This window comes from Triplophysa dalaica, chromosome 15 (assembly GCF_015846415.1).
Source record: "Triplophysa dalaica isolate WHDGS20190420 chromosome 15, ASM1584641v1, whole genome shotgun sequence".
NCBI lineage: Eukaryota > Metazoa > Chordata > Actinopteri > Cypriniformes > Nemacheilidae > Triplophysa > Triplophysa dalaica.
The window spans coordinates 8,509,457-8,527,254 of record NC_079556.1 but is presented as its reverse complement, the minus strand read 5'-3'; the positions used below and the strand labels follow the sequence as shown (position 1 = coordinate 8,527,254).

The 17,798-nt window shown below is 37.1% G+C and overlaps 1 protein-coding gene across 2 annotated transcripts in view; it reads right to left on the bottom strand.

Moving 5' to 3' along the window:
* rps6ka1 (ribosomal protein S6 kinase a, polypeptide 1) overlaps positions 1 to 13,142 on the bottom strand; it is a 47,466-nt gene extending 34,324 nt beyond the window's left edge. For both annotated transcript variants that reach the window (XM_056767319.1, XM_056767320.1), the window contains exons 1-2: positions 12,574 to 13,142; positions 6,966 to 7,010 (exon numbers count right to left, since the gene is read on the bottom strand). In XM_056767319.1, coding sequence (XP_056623297.1) covers positions 6,966 to 7,010; positions 12,574 to 12,636 — 108 coding nt within the window. In that variant the 5' untranslated portion in view covers positions 12,637 to 13,142. The remainder of the gene's footprint in view (positions 1 to 6,965; positions 7,011 to 12,573) is intronic.
* Positions 13,143 to 17,798: the final 4,656 nt, after the last annotated feature.

The following is a 17,798-nucleotide window of genomic DNA, read 5'->3' as shown; positions in this document are numbered from 1 at the left end:
ACATAAACCCCTCTAATCATTAAAAAGCTTTAACTGCAACCCTGAAAACTGGCATTAAAGTCCAAATGTTTTCTAGTAGCATGCTGATTTTACTTTTACTGAGTTCACCAAATCTCATGCTGTTGTCATGCCGATTACAAAATAATACCATGGCAACAAGGTCAATTTAGGCACAAAATTGGCACGACAAACACACAATAGTGAAGACGTTTATTAATGAGAATTTCTTAAAAATCAGGACAAACACACTATATGGCTATTAATCATGGATAAAGCAAACAAAGCTGACAGCTTTTAACTTGTAAGAATAATACTGAATATATTTTTAGATGATTAGGAATCTCAAGTTCACATTTACAGTATTAGCTTCCCACATGCTGAATTTATCTAAAACTGACAGATCTGCAAAGGTTGGAACAATATCAGATTTTTGACACACCACTCACATCTTTGAAAAGATCTTGATCAAAACTTTGCATTACACAATGAAGAGAATTTTAAAAACAATCGACATACTCAAGTAAAGTCATTTAAAAGCTAAAATACAGATCCAGTAATGAACATTTGGTTCATTGTTGTGGAAAAGCTTGGCTAAGCTTCAGATCCTTTACACTCCAATGTAATTTTATTTAAACATTATAGCTTTGGATAGTTATTTAAGACCATAGACATTTGTTATCTGCTATGTGTTTTTCCTGTAAACTCTTAGTCAGAACTCTTTAAAAGCACACCTTTTATCTGACTCAAATTAGAAATAAAAAACATCTACACACCTATTCAAAATCAATTGAAAATTGATTACATTTATCTTTATGCATGTTCACCTGATCTTATTGTGTTATATTGAAACTTAATTCCAAGTTGTTGTTTCTTAAAATTAAATCATGAATATTTCATTTAACATAACAGATTTTTTTTGTTTCACATGAATCTTATATGAATACACTCATTTAAAGCCTCAACTCAAGCCAGAGGGCCAGAAAGGACTGAACTCGACCACAAGGTCAGATGAGAAGCCTAACCCGCGTTTCACACAGCATGCGTCAGCAGTGCGTAAGCTCGGCGAACATGTTAAAGAGGAGGTTTTAAGAATCCAATAAAATTACCAGCATCGCAGTGTGTAACGTAGCTTTCCCTCAATTTTAATGATCTGCAAAATTGTTAATCCAAAAAGTTCATGATAGATTAAGATATTGGCTTCCAAGGAAGGAGTTGACTCCGAACCGCCCAAACAAATCATAGGCTTTCGAATCTTTTCAGTTTAACATTGATACATCACAGTGTAACGCATCAGCACAATCCCCGCCATCCAGCGAAACAGGAACACTCTGACCTGCCCAATAGCCCTTCAGGTAGTATTGCATATAAAACATGTAGAGGAGACACTGTGTTTTATGCCTAGAAGGCAAATGTACTTTGTTTCGCTGCCAAAGGATGACAATGTGTAAGGATCGGTGGTTAAATTGTATTTTTTCCACAATAATGCTGCATGTGCTCGTCATTTTACTGACGATTGGCTCTGAAATTTTGGCGTGTTCAACGCGGGATTTGCCAGCCGCTTGAGCCTGAAAGACAAGTCAATAGCAACTTTCTTTGGACCAACAAGCGTCTGTAAGTAGTATGATAAATACGTTATGTGTACATGTTGAAAAGAGTGCTTACAATATAAATTAATTGTGCTAATCCGTGTTGTATATATAGTACAGCTGTAGCTTTCCAAATAAACAATGTATATGAGTGTTAGAGTTTTAATAATCCATCTCTTACCTAAAAATCTGGTGGTAGACTGTGGTCGTTCTATGTGTCTTAGTTTTGCACAAACTGTATCCCTTTATCGTTTAGTCACAGTAGCACTTTGCTAACATGTCTCACATTATGGTTTTGTCAAGTGTGAAAAGTTAAGCTGTGGTCACGATCCCCTTCAAACAAAACGGTTTGCTCGTCATTATCTTAAAAAAGTACTGCAGCACTATATAATTATATTATGTAAAGGTGCGTCCATTATCTTTAGAAGCTAAATTGCTCAGTTACTCATCTCTGTATAATCAAAGTAATGATCAAGTTTCGGAAAGAGCCATTGTTGTTCTCCCACAGCTATGACGAAAAAAGATCAATAGAAAACAATAGTCTTAATGGTTTATGAAGATAGATGGAGTACTTGTGATATGGTAATACTGATGCCATTTTTATACACTTACAGCGTCTTTGTTTACAAAAACCTTCCTGAGATAAGAACTGTTGTAACGGGCGTTTCGTTTCTGACACGCAGTGTATGAAAAAAGACCAATCACAACTAATTGGGCGAGTTGGCCAATCGTAGCCCACTGGACTCGTGGTAGGGAGGAGCTTAGAGAAGCGGAAATTTTGAACAGTTTCGGAGGAATCGTTTAGGGATCTTTGAGAAATGGATAGATACTGAATGCATATTTTAAGAAAATAGCGTTTTTTTTAACCTTTGATGCATTTGAACATGTTGTTGGGGACTCGAATACCACATTAGGACACTTACAAAAACCTTTAACTCTTTAACAGATAAGAGCATTCAAACCGCACGAGTAAGCAGCATGTGCTCACGGAGCAGAGGGGGCGCATATGCAGCAGTGCAGCGATCATTTGCACGGAGTCTATTTTTCCAGTGCTCCTCACGCTCAATTAAAGCGACAGGGCATTCTTTACGGACAAAATCCACATGGATTGACAGGAAAAAGGTTACACTTTTACCATTAAAGCATGTAAGTGGTGTCTAATGTGTTTTTAACAGTTGCCATGAGTTTCAAAAACAGTTTGAAGAGTATTTTGGCCAAAACCACAACAGCACATTTTAAGGATTTATAATACAAGTATATCTTAAATGTTATGCTTGCATTGCATATGAAGGAGTGGAAAATTATCATTTTACGTTGCTCACGCGTGCAGTATGAAACGGGTGTAATACATCCATCAGATGAAACAGACTCAAAATTTAGTACTTCAACTCCAGAAACACATCACTGTTCACTAAAGCTGAACCGTCTAATACAGGAACAATTTCTTACTTTCAATTTTCACACAGCCTTCAATTCTGTCCCAATCTTAGCACTAGGTTTGAAAATGTACTTTTCACTAGTAGCAATGTTGGGATTTGAGTGCTGAGGAGAGATATCCATCATCACTTCAGCAGGAAAAATTAAAATGGAAAAATTGGATGCACTGCACCTCATTAAACAAATTCTGGAGACGTTTTCAGAAGAGATGATGTTGATGCAAGAGAGAGCAATTTTTTTGTTTTCCGAGGGCATGTGAGAGGATATTTTTCACTATAAACATGATTAGTTTGGCCGGGAAAGAGAGGTTTAACAGGAAAAACAATTAACGTAAATAGGAAACACCTTCAAATGAAAATGACATCATCAAAGAAGTCAGAACACATCAACATTCTGTTTCATGCTTCAACTAGAGAGATAAAAACACATAGAAAATATTTAGAGCTTAAAAATTCACAGACTGCAAGCAAAGAGGGGAAAACATTTATATATTTCTGTACTATACAATAATCCTATGCTCAGCTATTACATTGCATAACGGTCAGAACCATTGCTATTAATTGGTCGCTGTCAATCTACAAGCATACTAATCACCAACACATTCAGTCCAAATAAACAGATTTAAGGGGAGATAAGAACAGGGGTTCAATATTCATGTCAAACTAGAATGATTGCAGTTGTCAAAACCAAAAATGAATATTGACCCTTAATTGACTTGTTAAATCCTGACAGTCTGGCAAAGCTTCACTTAAAAAATAAGTGAGCAAGACACAGGTACCGCGAAAGACAGGAGAAAATGACAAGGAAACAGAGAAAGAGAGATTTAGCAAGACAATGTTGAGAAGTGACATAAAGTGGAGATGATAAGGGCTCATTAAATTCTCTGTTCTTATCACCCCAGACTCTTCTGGCCCTGTCATGTCATGCTTGATTCAGCTCAACTACAGACCGGAGCTCACACAGATTCCTGGACAAACAGCTATTTATTCCTGTCTGCTCACTCCGGGGAGGCTGGAGGAGACGGGATATTATTAGTGGTGGTCATGTATAATATCGATCCTGAAGCTTCGTTCTCCAGCCAAGCAAAGTGGAGCTCTAGAAAGAACTCTAGAAACTGATTCCCGTCTTGAAAAACATGAGCTTGACTGTTCTTTATTACCTTTAAATGAACATTCTAGTGTTTATTGTGATTAAAAACTGTGCATGGTGGACACGTTTTAAAGCTGAAGGGTGTCACTTCTGTGCCACTCAAAAAAATAGTGAGATAAACACGATACCTAAATAATCCCAATGCTTTCCATTGGTTGCAAAAACTAAATTATTTGTCCCAATAATTGTCCAAGTTAGTGAACAATGTTCCTTTGTCACGCTGGGTGCTGGACATTATAATATTTCATTGCAATGAACCGTGCACAATAAAGCTCTCTGCATAATACAATCAAATATAAGAGACGGTTAAAAGTTTCTCAAATATTATACATTTAAGCTTCAACACATCAGGGAGAAAGTTTTGCAACAATGTGAAATTAAGTGCAAAACAATGTGCAATACACTTCACCATCATTACATGAACCTGACCTTTTTTATCACTTATCTACGCTGACATTCATTTAACCTTGTTTCCACTTACGCCTGTTTTTATGCGTACAGAGGTTTGTTTCCAAATTAGGAGGGACAAAATGGTTCCAAACAACCACACAATTACACTAAAAACAGAGCTCATATACTAATTCACTCAAAGTGAACTTATAGACAAAGTGTTTACAGTAAAAATTAATACAATATATATATAATAAATCTAAAACATTGTATCTCCAGATTTTGTGATTTTATTTGTTATGCCATAAGTCATTATTATAAGTCACCCTTTATGTTTGTCACTGGGTTTTGCAAATATCTAACCAAGTAAAAGTATTTTAATTAGTGCTTGTCAACTTTGTTAGAGAGTCGGACTCGTGACCAGAAGGTTGCCGGTTCGATTCTCAGGGCCGGCGGGTAACGATTGAGGTGCTCTTGAGCAAGGCACCTTACCCCTACTTGCTCCCCGGGCGCTGCAGTGATAGCTGCCCACTGCTCCAGGTGTACGTGTGTTCACCACTTCCTGTGCTTGTGTTCACTACTCTCTGGATGGGTTAAAAGCAGAGGTCACATTTCGGGTATGGGTCACCATACCTGACAAACAGGTCACTTTCACTTTAACTTCATACACGGTTTCGAAAGGAAAGTGAAAATATGTAAACATGAAACTAATGGGTCGGTGACAAAACAGTGTTGGCATGATGAGAAAATTAAAGGAGTAGTTCACTTTCAAATTGGACTCCATTTAAGTCCACTATACAGAGAAAAATCCTGCAATGTTTTCATCACCTTAATTTCTTTTGACTAAAGAAAAAAAAAACATATTGGATGACATAAGAGCGAGTAAATTATCATGAAAATTTTGTTTGAAAGTGAAATACTCCTTTAAATGCTGAAAAAACATCAGATAACAAGAAATCATCATGTCTCGTACTGTAACAGTTAAAGGGTTAGTTCAGGGTTAGAAAGAAAATTCTGTTATGAATTACTAATCCTCAAGTCGTTTCACAACCTTAAGACCTTTGTTCATCTTAAGAACACATATTAAAATAGGTTTAAGGAGATCAGAGAGATTTCTGACTCCCCAAATAAACAGAAATGCAACAGACACTCAAAGCGCAGAAAGTTCAATATAAAGATATCATTTAAATAGTCCATGTGACTACAGTGGAAAATATGAAATTTAATCATTTCTTTTAGCACTGAATTTATGTTCAAATGTAGACTCCCCCTTTCTGCCATCATATATGCATATATAACATGATAATATATTACACTATATATTGCTTTAAATTTTAAGGATGGAATAGAAATACATTAAAGCTAAATATTGATGTTAAGAAAGATAACCTCTAATAATATCTTATTGATCATAATTTATATTAGACTTTCATATACATATAGACTTCTAGAATATCGATATAGGCTAAAATGAAATATCATGCATCACTATTTTTAAACAAGGGGAATTGTTTGGTATCAAGTTTTTATGGTTACACCACATAGACATTTCTGCAATCATTAAAAAAGTCACTTGATATGTTTATTATAAAATTAAGAATTTGGCTGGTTGACTTTATTTTCATGAAAGCATCTGTTTTTTAGATGCAGAAACAGATTCAAATCTTCCTCTAGTGAGGTCACTTTGTCTTTGGACATTAGACTACATAAGAAGGCCAAAAATGTCCCTCTGCAGCCCCTCTGGGGTATAAACAGTTCCAGGACATTGTCTGAGCTTCACTGCGGCCCTGATGTGGGCTCACTGTTCATAAAGACAGAGAAATGAACATTCTACAGGAAGAGACAGACAGTCTCTCTCCCCATCACATCAAGCTCAAGTTACACATAAAACACAACATATTCAGGATATTCCCCATCCAGTTAAAAAAAAGACAAGGACCCTATACAGATCAGGCAGACTGTAACTCGACCTCCTACATATGCAAGGAGTGAGCTAAGAAACTGGAGGCTAGGCTCCTCAACTCCTTTTTAGCACTTCTTCTATTGATTGTTCTAGTAAGCTGTCCCAGACAGAGCAGCTCTGAGGTCTCTTATAAACTCCACAAACAATATTGGCAATGTTGATGTATGGGTCACTGTTGTGAATCGTGCTAATTTAAATACAGCAAGCAGTATTACCCTAAATATAATATGTGAAAATTTGGTTAAAATTGCAAAAACAACTTTTAAAATGGTTTCAAAATTATAAATAAATTTGCAATATCTTTCAAACTACTGGCTTCAGTGGCCTGATGGACAAACAAGAGTAGAAGTCGGAAAGAGGAAAGTTTCCCTGGAGGAAACTGTAATAACCATACCATACACATAAGAATGTGTTTATATCAGTGGTCAGCTGAGTCCTACCTTAACCGCTGCATTAACTCCATCCTCTGTTGTGCTCTGTCCATTCTAAAAAAAGGGAGAGAGAAAGATTTAAGAAACGTGTATGCATTTTGTTTTTTACTTTACTATTTTTCACAAATGTAATATTAAAGGATAAGCATGTGTGTCCACATTTTTAAGTACAGACATGCCAATGAAAAAGCATATCAACATACAGTATTATATACTTATTCCCAAAACTACTTTCTAGCATTTAAGCATTACCAGTTATATTAAATACATGAATGGCCAAACTACATAGACACTGGTCTGGCATCCCAACAGCCAAATTACCATCATCAGAACATCCATACCACTATTGTTTGTCTGTGTGCGTATCTGTGTGAGCATGAATTTGAAGGCACACAGCTGTGGTGTCAAACATCAGGAGCACGTGTGTCACGTCCTGATGACATAATCAACAGCTCCTGGGTTGTTTCTTATATATGCACTGACTACGGTGTCAGAGCACATTTCAGCACCTATTCTATATATGGCGTGATTACGTGTTTTTCTGTGACTTTGGCGTGTTATAAATTGCCCATGTTTGTATTGGACCCGAAAAATAGCAAAAATCTAAGTATCGGAACAAAAGAAACATTTTATCTAAAAGCGAATGCTCAACCAGACCTCCCTGAAACGCCTCGTGTAACCACAGCCCCACAAATGTACGTCCTTTAGTGGTATGACTTGACTAAGACCGCCGAAATGTATACGCAAGTAAGGTGATCGTACTATTAAATGTTTATTCAAAACTATAGGTTTTCAGTATGGAAAAAGTTTAATATGTGGCTGCAGTGCATTATAAGTGTTCAGCTTCCACACAAAACTAATCATATCAGACCCACATCTGAAGGGGGTCCACATCTGAGAAAAATATGGGGTAAAAAAAATCTAAGTAGCATAATAAAAACCCTGTTAAATAGCCACATTAACCAAAAAATAATGTTGATTGTTATGATGATGAACCTTGTGGATGTTTTCTGAAATTAAGACTAAAGCTTGATAACAATACACCCGTCTAAATAAAATAATTATAATATTTGTCTAAATAAGATAAATATAAATTCCCCCAGGACAGGTATAAAACGCACTGGAAAACCGTAATAAGGAATGACGTGATGTTTCTAAACTTTTGACTTATTCAACTTGATAAAACTTGTGAAAAGTGTAAACGGCACAAAAACTACACACAATCACCTCCTGCACAGACAATCAATTATAGCTTTCAATTCCATTCGAGTTGGAACCTTGAGCGAGACAAAAAGAAAATGAAAAAGTTAAAAAATAAAAGGAAGAAGGTACTTCTGGCTGCCTTGAGTAGAACAGAAAAAAGTTCAAGGTTTGGTCTTCTGCCAAGCAATTCACTTTTACTGACTAGATCGCCTCATCCTTACACTCTAGAAGTTACGAAGACTCTGATTATTCAGAACAAGCTTCGGTCTCCCATCAATGTCACTCCTGACGACAATCAGCACTAGATGTCTGAGCAAAAGAGGTTTCCGTGGTAACCGCAGAGACCTTTAGATGCTGTCTGTCAACCTTCTTCTCAAACGTATTTGTATCAGCAAAAACAATTCACAATAGTGGTAAATAAAGCCAATGGACTAAAATTTAAAGAACAAAACTGATCTAAACAGCTCCAAATAACTTTAGCGAGACATCTAGCTACACTTCGTGTATTAAATCAGCTCAAAAATATAAAAAAGTGATATGTGCTAGTGCTCATTTAAAACACTTGTTGACAGCATTATCATTTAAAGTGAACAGCAGCTATAACATTCATAAGAAAACATGAGCAGCAAGGTCACCATTCACACAACTAACATTAAACATTTAAAAGACTCTAATTTAATAATTCATGAAATCAAAATTGGAGTATAAATACCATCTTATACATAAATTTGGTTTGTAGTATTTTATATTAATGGAAGAGATATGAATATAGGCTAACAGACCAACCAACAATACTAAAAACCTTTTTATCCAATAAAGCCCTGTGACATTAGAGCACTGGCCGAGCAGACGTGTTAAGGACATTGACATAAAAAAGGACACACACAAATAAGAGGTGTTGTTGAGTGCATGTAAACCATGTATTACTGCAGTGAAAAAAAACAGTGTAACTGCCTCTTCATGCTGGCTACACGTGACCCTGAAACGCTTTTCCTCACAATGCAATGCAAATGAAAGTGCTTAAAGAGCTGTCTGCAAAAAATTAACAACATCTCTGTCATGATGTGACCCTGTTAACAGAAATAGCATGTGAATAATTGGGACCAAACTGTTCCCCAGACAGAGATGTCAGAGAAAGTGTGTTAGCTAGAAGGAAAAAAGAGAACGGAAATTAGAGGCTTGCAGATTTACCTTGTCATTTACAAAACAAGTGCAGATTTAAGAAACAGTGAATTCCTTCTATGTCTTTTAAGGCAACAAACCTTTACATTGTAAAAACCTATTTGTTATAAAATTATATTTTCAGACATAGATGCTGCTGAACCCAGTGTTCCAGCCATGCTAAAAACAATTTCATAACAGTTCACCATCTCACTTAGCAACGATAGCTGTTCACTCTTTTTATTGAATAGAAACGTTCTATTACATACGCAGTAGAAAAATGCAATATGCGATAACTTGCAAAATAATGCAATATGCGATACAATAATGATTTAACTCTGTAAACTCAATTTAAATCATATTAAAATATGAAAATGTATGATTCTACATAACCAACGTAATTTCAATGTTACATAATCTTTCTTGGAAAAGCTTTATTAATTATTAACTACGGAAAGAAAGCAGCAATGTTTTACTGCTGCAGACTTGCAATTTCAAAACCTCAGCATGTGACTCACTTTCTTATCAATGTGACTGACAGGGGGATAAAGTGGGAGTGGAGAGTTTCTAAGTCTCTGAGTAGGTCAGTCTGTTCTGCTGAGCAGGAGGTATGAGCAACTAGGTCATCACCATTAACCTGCAGACCAGGTATTTCTCTTATAACCACTAATAAAATAAAAATCCAGTGATAATCCAATGATATCCAACAATAAGGAACAGAGGGAATAAAATGAGACAAGGAAACACAGCCAACAAAGCCTACAAGAAAGGACGTGAAATAGAAAGTTTGAAATGTAATGTATTTAGTGTTTTTCATGTCAGGAAGAGTATTCCTTACAGATAAATACAATAATTTTTTTTTTATGATTATTTGATTGTTTGCTTCAATGACAAACCTGACAAGCATGTATGACTGCATGGCAGGCAGTTATACGGTACTTATATGTGACAGATCAAAGAGAAAAGACTTAATACACATCACTATGAAAAATGCAACCGAAATGATTGACGGAGGAATTTAATCATGTTTGAAATGACAAAACAATCACTGAAACGAATTAAGAATAAACATGCAAGAGCTTTCAAAAAGGCAGAGTGAGTCTGACAAGATTGGCAAAGGGATGACAGGAGAAAATTTAGCTTATTACATCACAACGTTTCCATGTTCCTGGCCATCACAAGCTACGCCTTGCCTTCTCTTGTTTCAAACCACTGCACACACTGACAGATGAGACCGGAAACACTACGATCGTTTTAAACATCAGACATTCACAGACATCAATATGCTGGAACTATTTGACTCAGTGTGTGCACGCTTTCGAAAGCAAGAGGTTCAAAATAAGAGAACAAGACAGCAAGATGAGGAAATAGTATGAAACAGTGTGCAAAAAGACTTTCAAGATATTCTTCCAGATATCATAGTACAGTATAAAGCTCAAAATAGAAAAAAAAGAATACAAATTTCAGACTGTGTATCCAAAACAAACATTCCTGTTAGAATTCCACTCATTACAAACTTGGCTTTGGGACTTAGTCAAACTCTTCTGACAGAAACATAACCCCTCCCTGTGGAACAGACAAGCATGGGCCTCACAAGCTATGATATATGCCTACTATCCAAACACTGGAAACCTCACAGTTCACTGGAATATGTTTCCTGTGATGGATCGATAGCAGAACCCTTTGACGCCTGGATCCAAACAGCAAGCATAGTGTACTCAACAGTGCTTTTAAAAAATAATACAACTATGTGCTTTTCTTATTCTAGTCTCAGGAAGTACTTTGAATGTTTTTTCTAAATTTTGAAGCAAGATTCTAATCATACAGTTGTTCTGCAAAAATATTACAGATAAACATCTACTTGGCTTCTGTCACTGCCTCTCTTAGCACATTTTCAGCTCACATTTCCTTCTCTCACTAAGAAACAGCTTCATTCAAGGGATTGAGGTGACATGTTTCTGAGGCTAACCTTCTGTTACCGGATTAGTGAATACATTACAGAAGTTACGTGACCAGAAGAGAAGCATGTAAGAACATCCATTTTTGCCTCAAACTGCAGAGTAAGAAAAAAAACTGCAAAAAAGAAAATCTAAGATGCTGAAATCTGTACAGCACAGCTGTTGATGCACTCAGTAAAAAAAAAAGATTAAGAAAAAATGTAATCTTTCATTTTTTGTTAAACACACGGACATCACTGAAACATTGTTTCCCCTTAAAGTAGATAGTTGTACAGTGCAGTTTACTCTCCTTCAATGCAAAAAAACAACTGGTGAGGTTAAGTGTTTAGAACGGATAACACTGTGGTTTGTGTGTGATCTAAATTCCAACTTATGAGACTGTCTGTCTTTGCAAGCTGCAAAGGATAATAACATTTTAACCATTTAAGAAAACCAGGTTATTGAATATAATCTGATCATTTTAAGGTATCAGCTTTTCATACACCTGTGAATCATTGCTAACATGAAGCTGTGATTGGGATGGTTTGGAAATATTCACTTTCATTTGGTGTCTCTGATCTAAACCTTTAGGCAAATCTAATAGCTTAAATTTAGACTCACCATGGTGTCGTATACATTATAAAGCCATTGCTGGAGAACTGCAAAGACTGTAGTGTACTGTAAATTTCAAAGTAGCCATCATTTAAATGTATCCCCATAATGTGCCTACTTCATCAATTTAAGACATTTCACTTGTACCCCAGAGAAGCTGATCAATGGCTGGGGTGGGGCAACCCGATCACTAAGTAGAAAGTAAAACACAATGCTGGTTTCCCGGACAGGGATGAAGACTAGTCCTGGACTAAAATAAATCTTAGAGATGTCCAAACTGATAACAACTTGCACGGGCATATCTTCAAATATATCATTGCCATTGTGTTGTCTCAAAGCACACAAGTAATGTGTTTAGTGTAACATTTTGTTAAAAGGATTTAAATTTCATAATTCTAGAACTGGTCCAAAATAATCCCTGTCCTGGAAACCACCGAAAAATCTCCACTGGAGTTTATGTGAGTGACAATGAGAGTTTGTGTGGAAACAAAAATCTCTCACGCGCTCTTCAATGCGCGCTCTTCAAAAGAGGACTACCAAAAGAATGTAGCACCTGTGTATATTGCTGTGATTAATGCTTACTTGCTCTAGTTTACAAAACGTCTCTATAACACACACGTGGACCTAGAACGTACAACTGGAAAATCGTAATAGACACACTTTAAATCAGTTCATTTGAGTGCTGTGATTTCAACCCCTCTCACCTCCGACTCCAACTGCACCAGCTCCATTTTGGGCCATGGTTCTGCCAGTTGAGCAAGTGGCATCGTGCACGCTTCTTCAGTGTCTCTCAGTCTCAACTATTCAAATGTGGACCGAATGTCTTCTGAACCCGCGATTCCGAGTCGCCCTTGGAAAGAGCTGATCTAATCTATTCCTTCGGATCTTGAGAAAACGACTGACTTTCCTCTTATAATCCGGATTGCACGCGCATTACCACTGCGAAGGAAAATAAAAGCTCTTATTCCCGCTTGAATGACGCGACTTGCCCTCTTGATCCGGTGACAAATGGGAGTTGCACAGATCCGTTCCTCGAAATGAACAAATCTCTCCCCCTCACTCCTTTACGCACAGGTGGACTGGGTTTCACAAGATCGTGCGCTTTTGCGTTAATGCATCTGCGCTCGTGGCGTCGTCTCCTCCGATGAAATAATGTGCAACGTGAGGATTTCTCGTCACTATCGGTGTGCAGTGCACGCAAACAGTTCACGGCAAAGAGGACCCGCTGCTGTCAGTGTGTTCCGCTCTGAACCGAATCCACGGCGTAAAAGCGCTTGAGCATTAGTTTGCCATTGGTTTGAAGGCATTCCTCGGCCAGCCCCCTTCACCAACTACCCCTATTCTGATGCCCCTCTCTGGCAACTTAGTGTTACTGCAAGCTACACCCTTTGCAGCATGTGTGAGTGGCTACAGTTCTTCAAGATTTCTACAAATTCGAATGGTTTACATTATAAAATACCATTATGAACCATTGGCTGCTTACCATTAGAACCATTACCAAATTATATTATGCATTGTGTTTAGGCCTTCCAGTAGGATTGCATGGTGTTTATTGGATCTCATCTGCAAAACCATCATCCCACTAATATAACCCAACATTTTACCAATAAAGACCCATTTGAGTTTTTATTAAAAGCAATACAATTCCCACTATAACAGTGAAATTCAATAGAATTTGACGGTCTGTGATGGTGTATTTTGAATTTCCAGCAGGCATCCTAAATGGAAATTAACCTTTATATTACATCAATCAGGAAGGCACATTTTCCAAGACGTGTTATTTTGAAATGCCAATAGATGTACTTATTATCCACTGATGGCACACATGTTGTGGCAATGGCTGCAATATGCCAACACCCCTTGACTTTTTCATTCCCTCGAAAGGAGAAGAGAGGAGCAACTGTTGCTTCTGAGAGTGGTTACCACTGGCAACTAGAGACCATCTGCCGGTATGCTGGTGAATCCGCTGCCAGAAATCAAGGGTTGAGTAAAACAGTGTATGAATGGTTGTCTTTATGAGATAGTAGTGGGTGGATATGGAGTGTGCATGGTAGAGGACCATCATTGAGTTAAATGATGACACAAAGCATTGTTTCCATGTAAATGTTTTTAATGCCACTCAGTTTACTAATGAATGAAGCGGGGCATGTCAAACTAAATTGTTTTAAGTGTGACATTTTTAAGAGGCATCAGGACCAAGACTCCGAACACCTCAAATCACGTGTGAATTCAATGTGTGTGTGGCCTTGTTGTGTGCGTGTGTTCGTGTGTGTCTGTTCGTGTGTGTTTGTTCCGTACTATGCTAGTCTACGAACAGTATCAGATACCCTTTTCACACGCAGTTGTCCTTGCTGACTTTGCTTATCTCGCTCTTTATTGTGACTGCCGACTGCAATGGGGACCTGGCAATCCGCCTGCCAATCTGTCCCTTAAATTACTGTAGTGTACTGTAAGTCTCTATGGATGAAAAGCATATGCTAGAACAGCCAGCACTCACTTAGTTTTCGCACAGTTTGAACACTGGATCCTGTTTGACATTTTTTTTGCAAGGAGGCATTCCTGATTATTTAGCATGAAGACATCACAAGAGTTTAGCCAGATTTCATATTATAGCCTAATGTTTGATTGTTTCTTTACTTTTATTAAAACTCCTAGACCCTTACCCAGGCTGTTACATGTGCTACATAAATGTGCCACAATATAAAGTCTTTTAAAATTCAGCCAGTCTAACCTTGAAGAGACTGTAATGCAGAGGCCTTTAAAAGAAGGAAATCGATTCATTGCTGAAATGCTGGAAGCACCTAGCCAGTGTGGTCTGATTGAAACAACAAAGTATTTTGATTTTATGTAGCCATTATATACATTTATATAATGTAACATTTATATAAAGCTATATTTTGAATTGTATGATTAAGTCTTTTTAAGAAATGTTAAAAAGGAGAACTTTAGCGAACATTGAGCTCAACAGCTTTGGGCCTTTTTATTACCAATGGCATTAGTGGATGCGCTCACTAGTGCCACTTGGAGACTTGTGACTTTGTCCAGAATGTTTGAAAATTTCAAGAGAGTATTTCCCATTTGACCCTTGTTTTCCCCTTGTTGACCCATCTCATGGAGTGTTTTTTACATCATTTCTTCCACAGTATGGAGAATGATGTAAGTCTGTTTCATCAATGCAATTGATGTTGACATAAAAGCCTTAGTGGGTCATAAAAAGCCAGAGCCTTCTGGTTGAAAGCTGGTTTTATTACCTGCTTAAACAATCACACATGTGTTTTGAAATAAATGAACAAATTTATTTTCAAGCTTAAACCACTTTGAAATTCAGGGTTGAGGCGCAGAGTAGTTTTATCAAATGCTGATAAATCTAACTAAAGAGTCCACGCGATATTGTCTTTTATATTATCTTAATCCTCCTTTAAGTTAATAATAATTAATAGTTTTGTCCTTAATAGGTAAGATATGCATTGAAATTCTATTGCTGTTTTATGTAGCATTTACATGACCTGTCTTTGGGAATAACTGTATTTGTCACTGGGTAACTGTGTGTACACGGGGGTGTGATCTGATTTCATAGAGCTGCATCACTTTGCCCCCAACGACCTCAGGGAGTCCCTGTCTGGATCACACAAAGGGATCATGGGAAGATGACTCATTCTTAACACATTAGATTGCAGCTGGGCACATTACATAAAGACACACCCCGGTTACATGCAACCACACATTCAATACCCTCACATACTTATATGCTCACATTGGTATTATTTCAATAATGAGAAAAATGTTCCCCCTCACAGACTTCTCAGTGACACACACACAAAGACACACACACACACATCATTCATCAGGATGTCCGCCCGCCTCCCACCCACACTCCATCACACACACCCATGCGTGTGTGTAAATTGTTGGGCTATCAGTAGGAGGTATGTGTGGGTGTGAAATAAGGCATGCAGCAGACTGGAGGAAGCATAGACCTGCTGATGGCAAAATAACCTCAGGACCCCATGGCAGCCATAATGACAATGCTCCTGTTCCTCCAACGCAAACGCTAAAGTCATTTTTTTGTTTCAGTCCACAAACTTACACTGTCTGCACTGCTTTGAAGAACGTTCAGTTTGTGGTTTACATGTATTGCAAAGTATGTGCATTTTCTCTATACATATCATCTCAAAGTGCATTTGCAGTATGCAGACAAAGCTCACAATGGGATGCATTGTCTCTCGCGTGCTTGTATACAATACTGACGCAATACGTAGAATACTTTATATTTTTATGTAGTACACATAGTATCTACTATATTATGGGTTGTGGAACCTAATAACTATAGATTAAAGCTGGTAACGGAAAGGTTAGGGCATTCATACCATCATAACATGAATGAGCAATTTTCAGGATCATTCTTTGTTAGTTTCAGCTAATGCCCAAACAATTGTTTTTCTTAGTTTACTGTATAACTTCATTTTTAACAAGTAAAGTAAATGGTATAATTAATATAAAATAGGGTATTTGTTAAACATCACATGACCAAACTGGGAAACATGTCCTGTTACATCCGTTTGTCGGAGAAGGTGTTGACAGACTATCTCAATCTTAATCAGCTAACATAGCTGTTTTTGGGGTTTTATTCTTTTTTTATACATTCATTTTTGGTGGTTTTTGCAACCTTTCAAAACCAAATTTTAATCTCAAGTGATGATCTGGTTAAGAGCATTGCAATGTGGGATTTAATATTTAATGCATTCAATGCAGTGTTAAAGTATGCACACTTCATTCTGCTTTGTCATGTCATTAAATTTTATCAAAAGAGAACTTGTTGGGAGACAGCATAAGTGTGGATTGGTTGAATATGCCTGCAAAATATCTTTCTTGAGCATGAAGTAAAACAAGCAAGTCTGCTGCCTTGAAATGTTATGCAAAACGAAAACAGGTAAAGTACAATTTGACTACATTAATGTAAATTGAAATGATATAGCACTGCTTCTCGTCAAGAGACAGAAAGCGAAGGGGTAAGGGGGAGAGAGTGCTTGATTTTATGTGAATATGCTTATGCATTAGTTTTGCCATCAGGAACTTTATCAGTCTTTTACTCCGCATTTCTGCCAGGTGTGAATTCAATTGCATCAGAGCTGCGATAATTAGTCTTTTCTTAGCAGCCACCTTGAGAAAAATAATCAGCATGATTATCAAAAACAAGAGTCATGCCTTGTTTAAAGTCCTCTAAATAAATGCAAACATCAATAAAAAAGGCAAAGATTAGCAAAGCAAAACGGCAGAAGGGATAAAGATAAGGTTTACTTCTCAATGATGCATGCAGGAGTAGAAAGTGAGCAGAAAGTGAGAAAAAACAGCTGCACTTTGAACCTGAAAGCTTACATGGACTAGAAATAAAAGTCATCGTACTGAATCTTCATCATCATTATCATCTCAATGAATAAAAAGGCTTGTATATGCAGTAGTTGTTTTACATTGTAGGCATATGTGCATTTACCTTTGTCAACATGAAGAATGAGATTTGTTTAGACATGCTGAGGACTGAATGGTATTTCCTTCTCCCATCTGGAGCTAGAGAGAGATTATGATAGCTGCAGGGGCTCAGTCTCTAGATTTTCACTGTGTTTAAACAGATCTCAGAACCAATAGACACTGATGCTAAATGACTCATTTTGTAACTAGGCTAGGAGTACTAAACCAGATGTTTAGTTAAAATTATTTTACATAAATAGATTTTAATAAATACATTTCTACAATTCTGTACAAGCCTGTGGGTAAAGTCCTACCATTGCCCCATCTGACTAAAATAAAATTGTAACCTTTAATAACATTGTGGTTGGGGGTTCGATTCCCGCTTCCGACTTCGATTCCCGCTTCCGACACAGCAGATAGTCCGCTTCCGACTATCTGCTGTGTGTGTGGAGTTTGCATGTTC